This window comes from Pholcus phalangioides, unplaced genomic scaffold (genome assembly GCF_987345545.1).
Source record: "Pholcus phalangioides strain wild (caught in Gottingen) unplaced genomic scaffold, Ppha-v1.0 ptg000008l_1, whole genome shotgun sequence".
Lineage (NCBI taxonomy): Eukaryota > Metazoa > Arthropoda > Arachnida > Araneae > Pholcidae > Pholcus > Pholcus phalangioides.
Window position 1 is genome coordinate 9,963,510 of NW_028301601.1, and position 17,495 is coordinate 9,981,004.

General features: G+C 41.3%; 1 protein-coding gene across 2 annotated transcripts in view; it reads left to right on the plus strand.

Annotated features, from left to right (window-relative positions):
• The first annotated feature begins 4,918 nt into the window (after positions 1-4,918).
• The window catches only part of LOC149083643 (sushi, von Willebrand factor type A, EGF and pentraxin domain-containing protein 1-like), a 67,929-nt gene continuing 55,352 nt past the window's right edge, over positions 4,919-17,495 (plus strand). For both annotated transcript variants that reach the window (XM_089234129.1, XM_089234130.1), the window contains exons 1-3: positions 4,919-5,082; positions 12,380-12,577; positions 12,686-12,859. In XM_089234129.1, the coding sequence (XP_089090255.1) occupies positions 5,016-5,082; positions 12,380-12,577; positions 12,686-12,859 (439 nt within the window). In that variant the 5' untranslated portion in view covers positions 4,919-5,015. The remainder of the gene's footprint in view (positions 5,083-12,379; positions 12,578-12,685; positions 12,860-17,495) is intronic.

Consider the following 17,495-nt stretch of genomic DNA (forward strand, 5'->3'; position numbering starts at 1 on the left):
AGGATTTCTTTTTTGCTAATGAGTACGTACTGAGAATATGGAAGAAATGATGCGAAAATATCACTTAAATTCAACTGCTTGTCAGTCAGAGGTGATATGCGTAATATACATGAGTGATATCACGATGTGGGTTCACTACACATATTTTACCATAAAAATGAAACTGAATGAAAATAAGTGCTATGAGAATGAAAAAAACGTATAAATTTCTATCAGCGTTGTAACGTTAGCTTCAGGAGTGGAAGTTGGGGAAGGGGGAAACTGTCCCTGGTGGCAAAATTTAAAAGGTGGCAATTTTAAGATGGAAACAAAAGAAAACCATCATAAAGTTGTCGAATTTTAAAGTTGTGAAGGCGGAAAAAATTCTAGTTACGACCCTGTGCTTTGCTTTCTTCACATTTATCACCCTTTTAAAAGTATATGCGCAACATCACTGATCGAATCCATCATCCTAGACTAAAATTTGAGCAAAATTTCCGTAAATTTAAATAATTTATTGACAATTTATCACATTTACCAATACGAGCTGTGGATTATACACATAATCACCGGTAAATGTGAAAAACGAAATTTATTACACTTACAAAAATGGTTGGTTGCATAATAGCCGGATTTATCTAATTTCCGTAATATAGTATATAGCGGTTCTGTTTTAGTTGGGAAAAATTATTGTGATGGTGGGTATCCTTTTTGAAGAAAAAAGTGGCGCCATCTGTTGTGAAAATTAAGAACAATGACGTTATTAAGGGTGTCCGAGAAGGCGTCCTCCTCCCTCAGTTTTTGAATCTGGTAACCCTATAAATAGTTGTTGCAGTTTTGTTCTTCAAGAGGTGTTTCTTCTCCAGAGCCGGTACTGGACATTTTCCAAGTGTAAGCGATTGATATTTTGGTGATAAAAAATCGCCTCTCCCCTTCAGCTGGTGGCCTAAAAAATCAGCCCCTTTGAGTTGGCGCCTTCCGCTGCCGCGTAGTTCGTAGGTTTCAAGATCCGGCCCTGCTCTCCTATTAGATCTTTAATATCATTGTCTCTAAATCTTTCTGCAGATTTATCATTACCTCTCCGCGAAGATGAGCAGACAGACGTTCCACGCGATAGTCTCAAAACAGAAACATAAAAAAAATTCAGTCATCGCCATTTTAAATTCAAAATATGAAAGACAGATGGCAGCACCACTAGAACACAGAAGACTAATAACTCTAACAACATAAATACATTAGGGCCACAAAATACATTCCGGCACGTTTCAATTCGTTAGAATATCCCCAGATGAATGTTTACAAAGTGCATAACCACGCAATCAGGCAGGCCTACAACATTCAAAATTCACACGTAATACGGAACAGGCAAAGTAACCTGCCAAGCGGTTGCTTCCAAATTTGGAAGACGGGTGGCAGCCCTGTGTGAACGCCGCTTTGCGGTCGTGCGGACATCGTCACGGACTCGCACTAAGAGGACCCAGGTTTGGTCCCCCACTAATGGCATAGTGGTGTTCGGCTGAAGTTAGTTTTCTGTGGTTTTCCAACTTCGAGGAGCAAATGCGAGCTGATCTTCCATTTAGAAGAATCTCGCCGCAAGAAACAATCATACTAATCACACCTACAACATTAAAAAAAAATCACGCACGACACAAGTGAAAAGCAACCAGACAATTTGTCAACTTCCGAATTCGGAAGGCAGATGGCAGCACTACATAAGCAGCACATAACAATCATTTCACAGAGACAAACTTCACAATAAGGTTCACAACACGTATATTCTTACATGTACATTCATTCGTTAGAGGTTCCGTAGATAGTTGCAGGGTCGGCGCCAGGCATGAGGTGACCGCCTAGGGCGGCATGATTACGTGGGGTGGGGGCGTTTTTTATGACAGATTTATTATGGCAGTGTTTTTCCACTCTCGTGAATTTTTACACATCGAAATAATTTACCTGGGTTTACGGGCTCCTGCCTGGCGTCCCGAGATGATCCCCCATCAAACTGTGATTCTATTTTTCTTTTTCACACTACATATTCATAATCCCAACCAAAGGTCTCAACATGGGACCCTACTGCGGGGGAAGTAGGGTCCTATGTTACTACTACCCTGAATCATGGAGTGTTCATCTGAGTTGTCGGTGAATATCTCCTGAGTATGAAATCAAGCATCTATCCTCGGTGCTTTCAATGAGCATTATAATCCCTACACGGATAGGGCTCTAGCACGGGGGGTGGGGCGGCGGGAGAAGCATCATTTTTCACTGTAGAGGAGCCCCCCCCCCCCACCAAAGTTCTCAGTCTTGAGGGGACCTAGCTACAGGATGGGGGGAGGGTGGCATAATGAGCACCGAGATGCTTGCGGTAAAAAGAAAAATTGTATTCTTACATGAAAAAAAATGTGCTCTTTAACTTCTTTTTTTTCAGATAGGGTACACACAGGGCCGTCTCTATTCTAGGTAGAATAGAGACGGCCCTGGTACACATCGCTTTTTATTTCACCTGCACAGACCAGTTACTCTGCTCACAGAATATCGATATCTGTGCGGAATGACAAAATGACGTGCAACCTTACACAAGATGGGAAATTCTTTTTTTCTGCGTAGCAAAACTATTGTTCCGGATAATTTTCCACAAGACTTCGGGATTGCAAAACCAGAAGCGGTTCGACGGACAAACACAGATTTATTTACCGAACAGCAATTTACACGTATTTACAAGCTAATCAGAGAGCTAACAACTTTCTCTCAACGTTTAAACACAACTGAATGCTCATGGAATCTCTCTAAAATCTCCTTGAGCCTGTCATCTTGTGAGCGCAACGATGTTTATAACCCCGGAGAAACTTCGAGAAAAAGAACATTCCACAAAATTCTATTTTACAGTTTAGTAGTCGGCAGCGCCAACGTACGGAGGGGTTGGCCCAATGTCAGGAGGGGCGGGACTTTCTGGAATGTTCTCAGCAATAGCATCCCTATCCGATAAACCGAAACAGGCATCAACCGATTTCGATATTTCTGAGATCCATCGATCAAATCGCGCCATCTATCGCTTACAGATCGTAACACTATGTGCACGGCAGCATTCTCAGACTCTAAACGTCCATATTTTGTAAGAAAAAATTTTACCATGAAAAAATTGTGTTTTTTTTTTTTCTTAGGTACATTTGTCCGTAACCAATAAACAGATAAAATAAAATTTCATCAGCAGAAATGTACCTTCTCTGGAAAATATTGAAAAAAAAAAGTATACAGTTTAGTATTATACTGTATTACATGGGAGAAAGTCATCAGTGAACTAGAACCCCTTCCGCCATCTATCAAATAGAAATGTTACAATTCTTCGATTGAAATTAACAACCCGATTTTGGTTAATGTGTCACATGAAAATGTATGATATTAGTCAATATTTTATAAACAATAATATTAGTTGGATTATCAAGTTTGAATCGAAATTTTAACAGTTGTTATTTGTGCGTGGTAAAACAACGTTAGTAAAATCCACAAAGTGTAGCCGTTCTTGGCTTTCGTATTGTTTTCGATTACAATCACAAAAAGGCCTGGGAGCGCTACGCTTTGCGATTCTTTTACTAATCGTTGTTTTACCACACGCAAATAACTGTTAAAATTTCGATTCATACTTGATAATTCAACTAATGTTATATCATATTGTTTTTTTCCTTTACAGCACGTTAATCAAAATCCGGTTGCTAAAATTTTAATCGAAGAATTGTAACAGCTTTATTTGATAGGTGGTGGAAGAGGGTTCTAGTTCATTGATATCTTTCTCACATGTAAAATATACAGGATGTGTTTTAAATTCATGAAACAACTTTAAAAGGTGATACAATGTATATATTTTATTTGCATTGTATTATATACATTGTGTTTACATTTATACAATGTATATATTTATATATATATATATTATAGATATATATATATAAAAGGTATTTTTTCCGACATTTTAAACTTTTTACGAAAATATTAAAATATATTTTTAATTTTTGATATTGGGGGGGGGTGATTTTTCTGAGGCGTCCTCTTCTCTTGAGGCCCTCGGGCCGTGCCCGGATGGGCCCCTCTCCCAGACGGCCCCACTGGGAGAGGGCACGGGCCTTCCCCCATGTTCGCTCCTGCGTACGCCTCTGGTAACAAACGTATGAACTCAGGGATGTCACTTCGCTAGAGAATTTCACAGCAACGTGTAAATAAAAGTCAAATAGTCGTAACTTAAAACGCTCGGCAAAAATATTATTCGCCTCAGACGGCAGAATTTCTAGGACCGGCCCTGGATAGTTATAAGGCTGTTCCGCGGAACCCTTGATGATAACGGCACTGAGTGAGAGTGAGCAGGTGATCGAGTGAGTGAGTCTCTACTGAGGTCACTCACTCGCTCGCTTATTCGCTAGCTCTCATTCACGAACACATTCGGTTACTCACTCACACACATACACTCACTTACTCATGACTTCCTAACACACATACTCACTCGCTTACACATTCACTCGGTCTCTCATTCACTGGTGACGAGCTGTTGGTGAATCTTCATATTGGGGTAAATTACGCGGCGGTGAATTGTCGTGGGCGAGGGATTTTCCGTGTGCAAATCCAGGCCCGTCATTTGGGGGGGGGGGCAGCTTTTGAAAGTACACTAAAAAAAATGGTGTATATATATATATACACATAGAGTACATGTGCTTTGCCCCCCCCCCCCCCTGGAAAAAGTTGAAATGACGGCCCTGTGCAAATCCTCCCTTACACAACGGAAAACGAAATCATTTCCGAAGCCTAATAATAAAGGAGTTGATCGCTATCGGAGTGTTTACGATAGGGGAGGGGTAGGTCATTTTGGAATTGAGATAATAACAGCGCACGTCTGAACACACACAAGTTCATCGATGTTAGATCATCCTTTTCCCAAGAAAACTCCCCACAAAGAAGGAAGTAAAAAAGCGAATACATATATTATGACGTTGCAAGACCGATTTTCGATGATAAAAAAATAATAAATAACCAATTTCGTCTTGAAATCAAAGATGGCGTTCTCCCCGATGCTTTCGGCACTAGTATGTCTCGCGGTTTTAAGGACGACGCACGCTCAAGGTAAGCGGCTATAATTATTATAATCTTTCTCTACCTGTACGACCTGTTCTCTTTTTTTCTACCTCGTTGAAGAAAAGTCACCGTTCATTTCAGGTGATTTTTCACTCAACGTTATGATCGCAGATGCGAAAATGAAAGTTGTTTAATTTTCCGAGAGCGCCCTCTGTAATTTTTAGTAGGGGGACGGGATTGTATTGTTTGTAATTACTGCGCATGCTCGTGGATTTTCAATTTACTGACAGCAGGGTTGGACATGGCATTCAGCGATACGGCGTGAGAACAGTTTTGTGCAGGTCCGTCATTTTGGGGGGGGGGGGCGGGGGCGACTTCAAAAAATACACTAGAAATGGTTTATATATATATATGCACACATTGAGTACATGTTCTCTGTCTCCCCCCCCCCCCGGAAAAAGTTGAAATTACGGCCCTGGTTTTGTGGCCCTTTAGTGGGATGGGGGGTTAAATAGGCCCAGGGATTTACTCATTTTTGCTCTATAATATCCACCGAAATTCAATTTCTTAGGACCCAGTAAAAGTATTGGAATTCGGATCAGTCAAAAGAAACCTTTCCGAGGTGATTCCAGAAAGCAGGTCCATCTTAACGCATGGACATTTTTCGATAAGGAGCCTCACGTTAACGAGACGTGTAAAACAAAATGGTGTCTGTAATACCATGGAATAAGATTTTGAATCGGGATGACTGACACTTTGATAGAGTGATCTAAGATGCCTGGAAAAATCCCTGGGGTGCTCTCGAGGGTGGGGAAAACCACCTTTTCCTCTCAATGTGACGTCTAATTGTTTAAAAAAAAAAGCAGCATAGGTGACTAGGTCCGTCATTTGGGGTAAGGAAGGGGGCTGTCCCCCCGCGGCTTTAAAATAATTCGCTAGGAAAAATTATGTATATACACTCATGTCCATAAATTAAGGATAATGCCAGCTCCGGCAAATAAAGGTTCAGAAACAAAACAAACGTTACTTATTCATAAAGCCCATTTATTAAACAAAAGATAAGGAACAAAAACGATGGTGTATGTATGATACCATTCATAAAAACTACGATTTTTGCTCCCTGGAGCAATTGTAAAAAATATCTCCTTTACAAAAACTTACTATTACATGGTTGGTATGATGGTTAATACATTGTATGTCTCCCATGCGATGAAATATAGTCCGTACAACGCCTAGGCACGCTGAGTATCAAATTATCGATCTGATCTTGGGGAAGATCGCTCCACTCAGCAAGCAATGCTCTCCGAAGTTCCGGTACACATGTAGGAGGTGGTTGACGGGCTGCAACTCGTCGGCCAAACATGTCCCACACATGCTCTATCGGATTCAAGTCAGGTGAGAATGCTGGCCATTCCATACGGGTTATATCCTCAGATTCAAGGCATTCGTTTACGATGTTTGCTCGGTGAGGACTAGCGTTGTCATCCATAAACACAAATTCTGCACCCATGGCACCCCTAAACAAACGTGCATGTTGTTCCAGAATGATGTCCCGATAAATTTGGGCTTTCATGGTTCCGGTTTGAACATGCAGATCTGTTCTGGAACCCAGTATAATTCCACCCCAAACGAGCAATGCTGCACCACCGTAACGGTGTCGTTCAATGATGTTGTCTTGGTGGTAACGGGTACCTGGCGTTCTCCATATGAAAGTCCGACGTGAATAGAGGCTGCAAGCTAAACCTGGACTCGTCGGAAAACATCACACAAGCCCACTGTGACGATGTCCACATTGCATGTTCTCTACTCCAGGCTAATCGTTGCCGTGAACAGAACACATCTGACAGGCCTGCGAGCATATAGACCAATATCTCCCAAACGTCTGTACACGGTTTGCCTTGGAACTGTGGTAACGTGGTGTGCGTGTGTATGTTCTCTATACAAATCTACAATTTTAGATCGATCGTCACCAAATTTTTCATATATACCAAATGGGACCCGACTTGAAGGATAGGCTACTTTAAAATTTCGTCAGAGCAGGGCAAATGCCCCAAATGGCCAAAAAACTGTCGGGCAACAATGGTTTCTGGGCCTGAACAATCACTTTCCGAACGTTTACTTCGGTTACCGTGGTTCCCTAAGCAATGCGTTTCAGTCGTGTTTTATGCCTTTACAATGGTTTGTCACTTCTCTAATCCTGTCAGCATATGTATATTTATAATAGTTTATGCCTTTATAATGGTTTGCCACTTTTTCAATCCTCCCAGTAATGAGACTTTTTGAATAGTCATCATAATCATCATCAGCATCGCTTTGAGGTTCAGGCAATGATCATCATAGAAATCAGTGTTAAAATTGACGATTTTACTGTAGAAATGCGGAAATTTGGTGGGGTTTTCTGGCACATCAATAATTTTAAAATTGTATTGAAAATTCTCGATTTTTGAAATATTGAGTTCGATTAGAGATTTACGAAGCCCAGGAGATTAAATATGAAGTAATTAGCCGGACTTACTTTTGAGTTGGATATTCATGCAATAACATTGATTTCAACTTTTTATTTATATCTTCTCAAGCATGAAAATTAATGTCTCCGTATTGTGTCTTTTAATATTCAACTGCATAAATTCATGTGGGTTAGGATAAAGTACATCGAAGAAATTCCACAGCTTTAAGCCGGGTTTTCCTAGGAGCAGGTTTCCTGTGCCGCGCGCAACGTGATTCGCCCAGTGAATTTTCCTACAGAGCGCAATACGCCTGACGATAGCGCTTTACGTCGGGCGTGAGTGGCCGACTGCTTCTGGAGGAGTCAAATGCGTCGTGCGCCGCGGTTTTGCCGATATTCTCTTCACTCTTGTGTGTTTTATTTCCCTTCCCTTCAAACCGGAGCATGCAGACGACAGAGTAGCTCATGCCAAAGCCATATATTTTATATAGCCGCCCTGATCTGATGCGCCTCGCCAGGAAAACACAAACGCGTAGCGTGATTATGTAACACGTTTCTGTCAGCGCGAAATAGTCTAATTTGGTTCACGCTGCGCAACAAACCTATTCCTAGGAAAACCCGGCTTAAATTAAGGATTTTTGGAAGCTGAACAGGCAGATGGATAACTTGAAGTTCAAGGGGGGGGGGGGGGAATCGAAATACTTAGCGGGCGCCCTTAAAAAAAGGAAAAAATATACATTCATTTCTACGTTTCTTTAAATCTAGATTTGTTTTTTTTTTCATGAGTCGCGTCGGAAGTCACCATATTGGTTAACTTATTCAGGGTTTGCATGTCCCTCAAAGAAAGAGGAAGATATCGCATGATCCAAAAAAGCCTCATTGCAGAAAACCCGGGCAGCAACACTGACGATAACACTGACGTTACAAGGATTGAAGAGAACCCGGTTGAAGGCGAAATGCCTAATATGTCGAAGCATTTCTTCAACGGTTACTATCAGATACATAAACGAAAATGACATTTTTCAAGCTTATGATCAGGACATGGATCCAGTGAGAAGGGGGGAGCAATGGGAGTGATCACCCCTCCCAAGAGTCCAATAATGTAGGGATAATTGGTGTGTTTCATAGAATAGGGACGATCCAACGAACACACAGTTGCCCCCTTCCCCGTAAGTCCCGCTACAGAGAGCAACAGGCCTATAACAAAATTATTTAATCATCATACTTCAGTCATTGTTAGAAGAATTGATGGCAGATGGCAGCACTACAAATAAAAAGCGCATTACACGGAAATAAACTCCACGTTAGATTCACAACAGGTAGACACACATTCCAACATGTACCAATTCGTTACACGTTCCACAGAGGAATATGGACGAGGTGCGTGCGTGTGTGATTTAGTAGTAGTAGATGCTCCTTCCTCGACGCATCGTCCTAGATCATTGCCACCGTGACAACTGTAGTCAAGACGGCAGTGCCTGGATACATGCACGCCTTCTTATGATTCGAGCTATACAGCCACCAGTATTATCGCTACAGCTGCCCCCATGCCGTTTTTTTTCCAACAATTAGACGTCACATTGCATAGAAAACTGATTTTTTTCCACCCTCGATGAGCCAGCACCTCCTAGAGATAGAAGCCCCCCCCCCCCCGCACGCTGCTCGTGACGTCAGCAAGTAGTCCATTTTCCCTCGGAATATTCCGGAAAAAAAAAATCTTCTGCTCGTGTAAGTATCGTCGTTGGGCGGAAAAGAAATGATCGGGCTCAGAATTGGCGATTTCTATAACCCACATACAATCACCGTATTTATGAGTCAAGCAGGAAGATTCTACGGCAAAATAAGAAGAAACGAAATAGGATGCTGTGGTTTAAAATGTGGCAAACCTTGCTATTCAGTCTTAAGGGGCCGTTCAAGTATTACGTCATCATCGATGGGAGAAGGGGGTTTCCGATTTGCTGACTTTTGATGACAAGGGGGAGAGAGGGGTTTGGATAATATTTACGTCATCAACCACCCCTTATGAAAGTATGAGTTACGATTCAGAGAGGCAGAGCTGATGACGAAATTTTGCTGACAAGGGGGGGGGGGGAGTCAGCGTTTTGCTGACAAGGGGGAGGGGGTCAAAAATGGCTAAAAATTTGCTTACGTAATACTTGAACGGCCCCTAATGACGTAACATATAAACTTTGCAACCCGTGCGGGCGTGCTGGATGATCCCGCTAGGATATAAAAAGTCATGCCCATATAATATAAAGTCACCTTAATCAACACCCCTTAAGGAAGATATTTCTATTTAGGGGTATTGCCTTAATTGGAGCGACACAAACTGCACACCACAGGCTATAGCATTTTTTTACAAGATTTCAAGCTCAGTATCTTTTTTCTTTTTTTTGCAATAAGTATTTTCTGTAGAAATCCATCTTATATTGGATCATTTTTAGGGTATAATGATAGTTTTATGACCGTGTCAGAGGCTATGAGACCATCACATTTTATGATCTCATATTTTCCGTGCAGCTTTGCTCTCTGTAAACGTGTCGGAAATGATTTCCGAACGTCGATTCGTTTCATTGCATGTTCAGTCGTATGTAATTGATGCAGGTGTTTAGACCATTTTATGGCCCGTTCATTGAGGTGACTTGAGAAGCTGCGAAGTTTTGAAAGTGAATCCTGTCAGAGAGTGAAGATATATTTCGCGAGATCTTATGTACCTGGTTTATGTACCATCCTAAAGTCGGATAGCATTCGAAAAAGAAAAAATACAGTAAAACCTCGCTGAGAGTCGTCACCCTAATAAGTCGTCACTCCGGTTAAATCGTCATTTTTCTTCAGGCCCTTCCAGCTCTCATAGACAACAATGTTAGTAAACCCTCGTTCACTCGTAGCTAACTTCGGTTAGCTCGTCACTATGAAAAAGTTTGAGAAAGAGGAACAGAGACTATTTTTATGGCTCCCATTAATAAAAGAGCTTGTTAACAGCATTGCCATATGCATAAAAGTCACCATAAAATCCTATATACCCAAACGGAACACTTTAAGTAACGAAAGTTACGCTGGGGGAGTTCATTTGCCGACTAAGGTTTTTGAAACGATAGGGACTGTTCTCTTGAGCTAGATCTCATTCCCGCATGGGCCCTACTAATTTAGCGCTTGAAATTTAAACAAAATATCTTTGTTGAAAAAAATTAGACATTCTTTCCCAAGTTGAGGTCTTCTGTTTACTTTTCCCTGCCCAGGGTCCCTCCACTGAGTCAAAAGTGTTCGAGATTACTTTGTAGTTGCATCATGAACTACTGATGAAGAATTAAAACACTAAAATATTAAATTTGATGTATATGTAAAATTAATATGCAATAGAGAGTTCTGTTATGAAGAAAAGCTAACTATTCTATCAGTTGCTCTGTAGTTTAAATTAAAAATTACTGGTATAAATCAAAGTGTATATATATACCAGTACATTTTACCACAATAAGTTAAGTAATAAGAGACCCAAAAAAGGTAAAAAATTGGCTATCATTTTGCTTTGCAATCTATAAATTTTATTAGCATTGTTATTTTCTATGTATACTAGCATTGATTTCAATGCAAAATTTCAATTTTGAATGAAATTTTTTTTAAGCCTATTTTTAAAAATCGAATTCAGGGGCCGTGGCACCCCTTAAACCAAAAAAAAAATTTAATGAACTTTCAAACTACATATTCACTGTAATACTCGAAATGTTGTAAATTTATTTGATATTAATGCAATTTATATGAGGTGTCTAAAGAACAAGGGGTATAAGTGCAATGTTACACATGCATGTGATTTATAATTTATATCCCTTGTGCTCTCTAAACCCCTGATGTATTTTCTGCATAAATTTTATGTTTTCAATGCATCGTAAAACAATTTGAAATAATACATATGCAAATATGATTTCAACCCTTTTTCTTTATGTATTTCATTTAATCTCTTAAAATGCAATAGCACCCCGATTTCCGTATTATTCGAGTTAGGTCCTCTCTACATTAGCAACGGACAATCGGGGATCCCACACTGTTTTGTAATCTCCAAACTGTCTCGCGGCACATTCAGGGGGCGGATTTATAGTTTTGCTGCCCTTCCTCTCATTCCAGTCTAATTTTCTTGACCATTCACACATTAAACCGATTTGCCACTCTGGACAGCCCGCACAGCCCCTCATCCCTGTAAATACCCCTCTAAGTCACTTTTCCCGTTAATCACATGCCTGCATAGTTTCTTAGTCACTCTTTTGATTGTTCATTGACCGGGTCCCTCGCTCTCCGGGGCACTCTTTTATTAGGTCTTCTACACTCTCTAAGTCACTCTCTGATCTGATCACGTGCTGCTGTTTTCGTCACTCACTGATCTGATCGCGTGCACTTTTGGTCTCCAGGTGACTCTTTCGGTCGCTCACACCTGGTACCTCCCTCTCTAGGTCAGTGTTTTGATCACTGAATGACCTGATTTCTCACTCTCTACCAGAGATGGATTTATGGTTTTACTGCCTGTGAGCTATACAAATTATTCCACTCTTCTCCCATTCCGCAAATTTTCTTGACCACTCATTCATGGCCTCGCATAAGAGCGGGGTTGGGAGGGGGCCCGGAACGATTCTGATCACTTTTTGTTTTATCACGCTATTAATTCACTATATAAATGGGGCCATAGAAAATCTGGCTTAGGGTCCGACAAAGATCCAGCCCCGTTTCCCTGCTGCAGAATGTGGGGGTGGGGGGGGGAGGTTGCATACACTCATTACTCAAATTTTTCCTCCTTCCGAACTTGCCGATCCGAGCGCTATAGCCCACCAACACCCTCTCCTGTAAATACACCTGGGAGCATCGATGAAAGAATATACAATAAATTACTCTGACCTTTTTTTTTTCTTTCAGGTACCTGTGGTCCTCCACCTGTTATCCAAAAATCCACTTACACAGTGGATTCTGAGCCACCTTACGTGATCGGGGCCACCGTCCATTATCAGTGTGAATACGGTTACGCAACCGCTAGTTTCAGGCGCTCTGTACAATGCGTTGATGGGGATGGATCCGAAGAATCTACTTGGACCAAAATAAATATGGTTTGCACGCGTGAGTAAATAATCCAAGTACGTCAAGTTCAATCGTTCTTTATTCTTTTTTTTGTCGTTATTTTTTTTTTACAAAGATATTTGTCTTTTTTTTTTCCCTCGATGATAGCTCAGTCATGTGGTGACCCTGGTGAAGTTGCCAACGCGGAGATGATAGGTTCAGTTTTCTCATTCCCGAACAACGTTACGTACCAATGTTATCGTGGATATCGCTTGGTTGGGCTGAAGCAACGTTTCTGTCAAACAAATGGTCAGTGGAGTGGATCACTACCGACTTGTGAGCGTGAGTAACTTGGTTTGTCTTTTTATTCGTCAGATGGAAATCCATGTCAGTTCCAGGCACCTCTTGATAACTTGGCCCCCCCACAAGATTGGGGCTGACAGGGTTCCAGAACGATTGTCATATTTTTTCCATGCTATAAATTAACTATAGAGGGGGCCGTGAAAAAAGCTGGCATTGGGCTCGCAAAAGGTCCCAGCCTAGGGACCATGCTTAATAATACTAACGTTGGCGGAAAAAAAACTCATACCGAGGACGGCCTGTTTCATCCAGGAAAAACTATTTTTCAACGACACGAAAAGACCATGAATGCAGTCCCGATTCACCAGACACGGAGGATCACCCCCGCGTAGTAATTCCCCCCCCCCCGACCATCCAAATTCACTTACAGAATTATAGCAAATAGTTTTGCTCTTGTTTGATAGGTGATATAAATTTTTATAGCAGGGATTTCATCGCAACGCTGTTTCTTGCCTATGTAATAGAGTACCTGTTGATGCTACACTGCAAGACCTGCTGCCATCTGAAAAATATAAAACAAATTACGTATAGTAGTGTAAGACCATTCATGCTCAGCACATGACCCGCTGGTCAAATGTGACCCCTCGGAGTCATCGGAAAGCGACTCAAACCTAATAGTGAAAAATTAATTAACAGTTAAAATGAAAACTGAGCGGCGCATTTACATATCACTTCAGTGACCCGCGGAAAATTTTAAGACCACTTGAAATTCAGACCTGCAGCACCTGCAGGTACTGTTCCAGATCGCTCAACTGATCCGAGACACGTTTTCAAATCAATGAAATGGTCCACACTCAGGGCCGCAACTGGGGGGGGGAGCTGGCTGGTCTTTTGTCCCGGGCGCCGGATCAAAGGGGGGCGCAAATTTTACCATTCATTCTGTCCTTGAACATTACAGGAGGGCGCAAAGATGAGTGATTGCCTCGGCTTACCAAGGATCTAGTTGTGGCCTTGTGCACACTCTGAAGGTTGAACACCCTTGTAATAGACAGTCCCCTTATGGGTTCTCAGAAGTCGTTTATAGAGTCCTAGACCAACGCCATCTATAGCTAGAGCTGTAGTTATAGGAGGTGTTGCCTAGACTCGTGTCCGGAGTTAGGGCCACGATACACATGCTAATGTTTGGAAGGAGCGGAAAAAATCCTGTAGGATGGCACCAATTTCATCGAAATATCCGGATTTAATTGGTGTTATCTTTTGCGAGATTTTTTCCTGCTCTTTCCAAATAGGCCTATGTGCTTAGTTTGCGTGAAGGGTTTCCAAAAACGTCACTAATTCGGGTTTTTTGAGACTCTTGACGCATTTTATTCCCATAATCTTTTTATCCACCATAACTCGAAAACGGTTCTAGATGTGACAACGTAGGCAGGATATTTGTCTTCCACTCTTGGGCTCGTCTATAGTCCCCACATTCATTTTTCAGAGCAGATCACGTTCACCCTGTATAATAAAGTCACTATTTTACTGATGCAGGCGGCGTTGCTGCTATGTGATCGTGTAGTCATCGCGATGAGGATCTAGGTTCGAACCCTACCGGTGTTATAATGGTGGCTGGCTCTGAAGTTGGATTTCTTTCCAACTTCAAGGCACGAATACGCGACAGTCTCTCATTTAAAAGAAGTCTCTCTACAGAGCGCAATCAGGCCAACAACCTATTCAAAATTCAGTTATAATACAACAGACAAAATAATCTGCCGAGATGTTGTTTCTGAATTCGTGGAACAGATGGCAGCAAGCACTTTTGTAAACGCGTAACCAGGCATTCCTTAGAAACAAACCTCGTCTGTTTCCAAATTTTTGGAAGACAGGTGGCATCATTTGACAAGCAACACATAACAAGCATCCCACAGAAATAAGCTTCACGTTTGGTTCTCGACACATACACGCATCCATTCGTTAGAAACTCCGTAGAGGAATGTGAACGAATTGCGTGAACGGTTTAGTAGCAGTAGGGTAGTATGCAGGGATCACTATATGACCTCTGTCTCTTACGGGACATTTCTATATTTTCCCTTACCATCCCGACATTTTTTTAAATGTCCCGGTTTTTTTGCGTGAAATACATTCTAATTCTTAACACTTCGATAACCTTTTTATTTTTCCCCATCTGGGCAATTTTTTAGAGATTTAAACAATAAATTGCAACTTTTTGGTCACAAAATCAGTGACGTCCCTTGTGTATCTAGTTGAATTTTTTCGCAATCATTATCATACTTAAAGAGCAATCGCCTTGTTATTGCTGTTTTTTTTTTCATTCACAAAAAAGAAACTACAATTTTATTTTCCTTTTTCGTTTCTATATTTCAATTGTGAGAAGTTACTAAAAGTGAGGGTGGCCGGTGCGACCGCACATGTCATACACTCCTATTGGCAGCTCTGGCAGTATCAATAGTCACAAAAACCAAATACGGGACATCGCCAATTATCGCCAAAAATGACGCCAAAACCTAACAAAGTTGCCAAATATTGTTGAAATTATGGAAAAATCACTATGGCGGGAAATGAACCATTACTGCAAATTGCAGTGGATTAAAATGAATTCCACCAAAAAAAAAAAACGTTCACCTAGACAAATGTGGGAGATTAATATTCTCATTTATAATTGTAATTATCATAAAATAATTTATGAGTTGAAAAATAATGTCAATCTTTGACTTCAATAAAGAATAAAAATTCAAGTAGGCTTCGTATAAAATACGGGAAAAACCGGGACACTTTCGCCAAAAAGTCGGGACAACCAAAAAAACAGAAAATACCAGGACTGTCCCGGGAAATACGGGATGTATGGTCACCCAAGCTATAATGTTCTATTTTTGTAAAAAGAAAAAAAATATACTTTTTTCATATTACCACTTATGCGGGACTCCGAGCGTGAGGCCTTGTGTGGCCGCATCTGTCACACACCCTTGAGGGCGACTCGTCAATTCAATCAAATACTAAATATGCATGTTTAATAACAAATAGCCACGATTGTTTTCATAGCATCTATGGTGTAAAAAATAAAATCAAAACAACATGGGCCTCAGAACCTGTGTGCTCCTACCCCGCCTTGTGTGAGTTATGACATCAATACAAGACCTCTTGGGACAATCATTGGTCCGCTATACACATGCAACACAGTCCAGTGCCTGACCGAGGCATGTTATGTGCAGCCTGTGCGAAAACAAATTTCTAATTTTCTTCTGCTTTTCTCTAACACAAGCTGCTTTTATCTGAAACAAAATCACTCTCGTCTAACACCATCTGGTCAAAGCAAAGCAAAGTTTATTCATGCCAACACCAATCTCTCAGATCACTTGGTTGCGTCTAAATTTGGCTGGAAGGGAGGCTTCCGATGATAATTGATATTAAGTGTTGGAAAATTTCAAAAAGAGCAATTCTTTTTATCAATGCTCGAAATATTCAAGTTTTACAGATTATGGCTTCCTAAATTCACTAATAAACTTAAAACTATATTAAAATATACGTTTATGCACTAAAATTTCAAAAAAGTTTGCAAATAGGGAAAAAAGGCATGTATGTAATTTTTTCTGAACTTCCGGCTCTAAAGATTACTAATACAGAACGAGGGAAGAAAAAGACTAGAAATAAAGTGTGAATTTCTGCTGTTCTAATACACTGTGTTTGTTGCCATCTAATGTCAAAAATAAAGATGACTCAATCATGGTAATAAATTTCGGACCAAGTAGCAGCAGTTTTTATTCAGTATAGTTCCCTACAAGAAAAGCCCACGAACTGAGCTGAATGGCAGGCTCAGTTCTTTCTAAAGGCGCATAAGGAGCAGGAGCCATCAAAATCAAAGAACCTTGAATGAAGCAGACGACAGCAGAGAAGTTTTCGTTCACAATACCTGCCAATTTTTGCCTCTGAAAGTGAAACTAGATCGGCGCAGTGGCGGTCGTAACTCACGTGTTCACTTGACCATACTTCTTTTCTCCGCGGGGAAGTTCCTACCATTACAGGATGATTATCTTTGTTGTAAGTCCAACCTGCTGGATGATGGTAGTATTCTGCAGCGTTCGATTTGGCGGCGTACGGTGGCTGCGGGGCACTCCGATACATCGGGGCATGTCCGTTGCGGTAGTATTTATTCTGATAATGAGTCCGTGCTTCCTGCCGATGATACCTAGAGTTACCGCCATTCTGTATTGCAACATCCATCAGAAGCGGTATCATTCCTGATGCCCCTTGTGCCATGATATCGGAATGTCGAATCACTCGGAGGGCCATCGTCGATTGTTTCGGATCGCCTCATCACTCTCTGCATTCCAAGACCTCTGGTCCCGCTTGACTGTGCTGGAGGATTTTGTGACACTGGGCAAATCATCTGGAAGTTTTTGTAGTTATCGGTCTGTCGCAGTTACGGTCATAAGTGCTGCCAGCAGCTGGGCGGGCATCCCAATTTCTTGCTGCGCCATTCAGAACAGCGGATGATGCGCTTCTACTCGATGGGCTTCGTTTGACTACGTCAGACCACAATAGCTGCGGTTCCTGTTGAACGCCTCTGCATCTTATAAGTGGCGGCAACTGGTCCTTGATGATAAACATACTGGGATCAACTCCACTCGTCCAGATTCAGTGTGAGTTTCAAATTCCGTTGATGATGAATAGTAGAGGT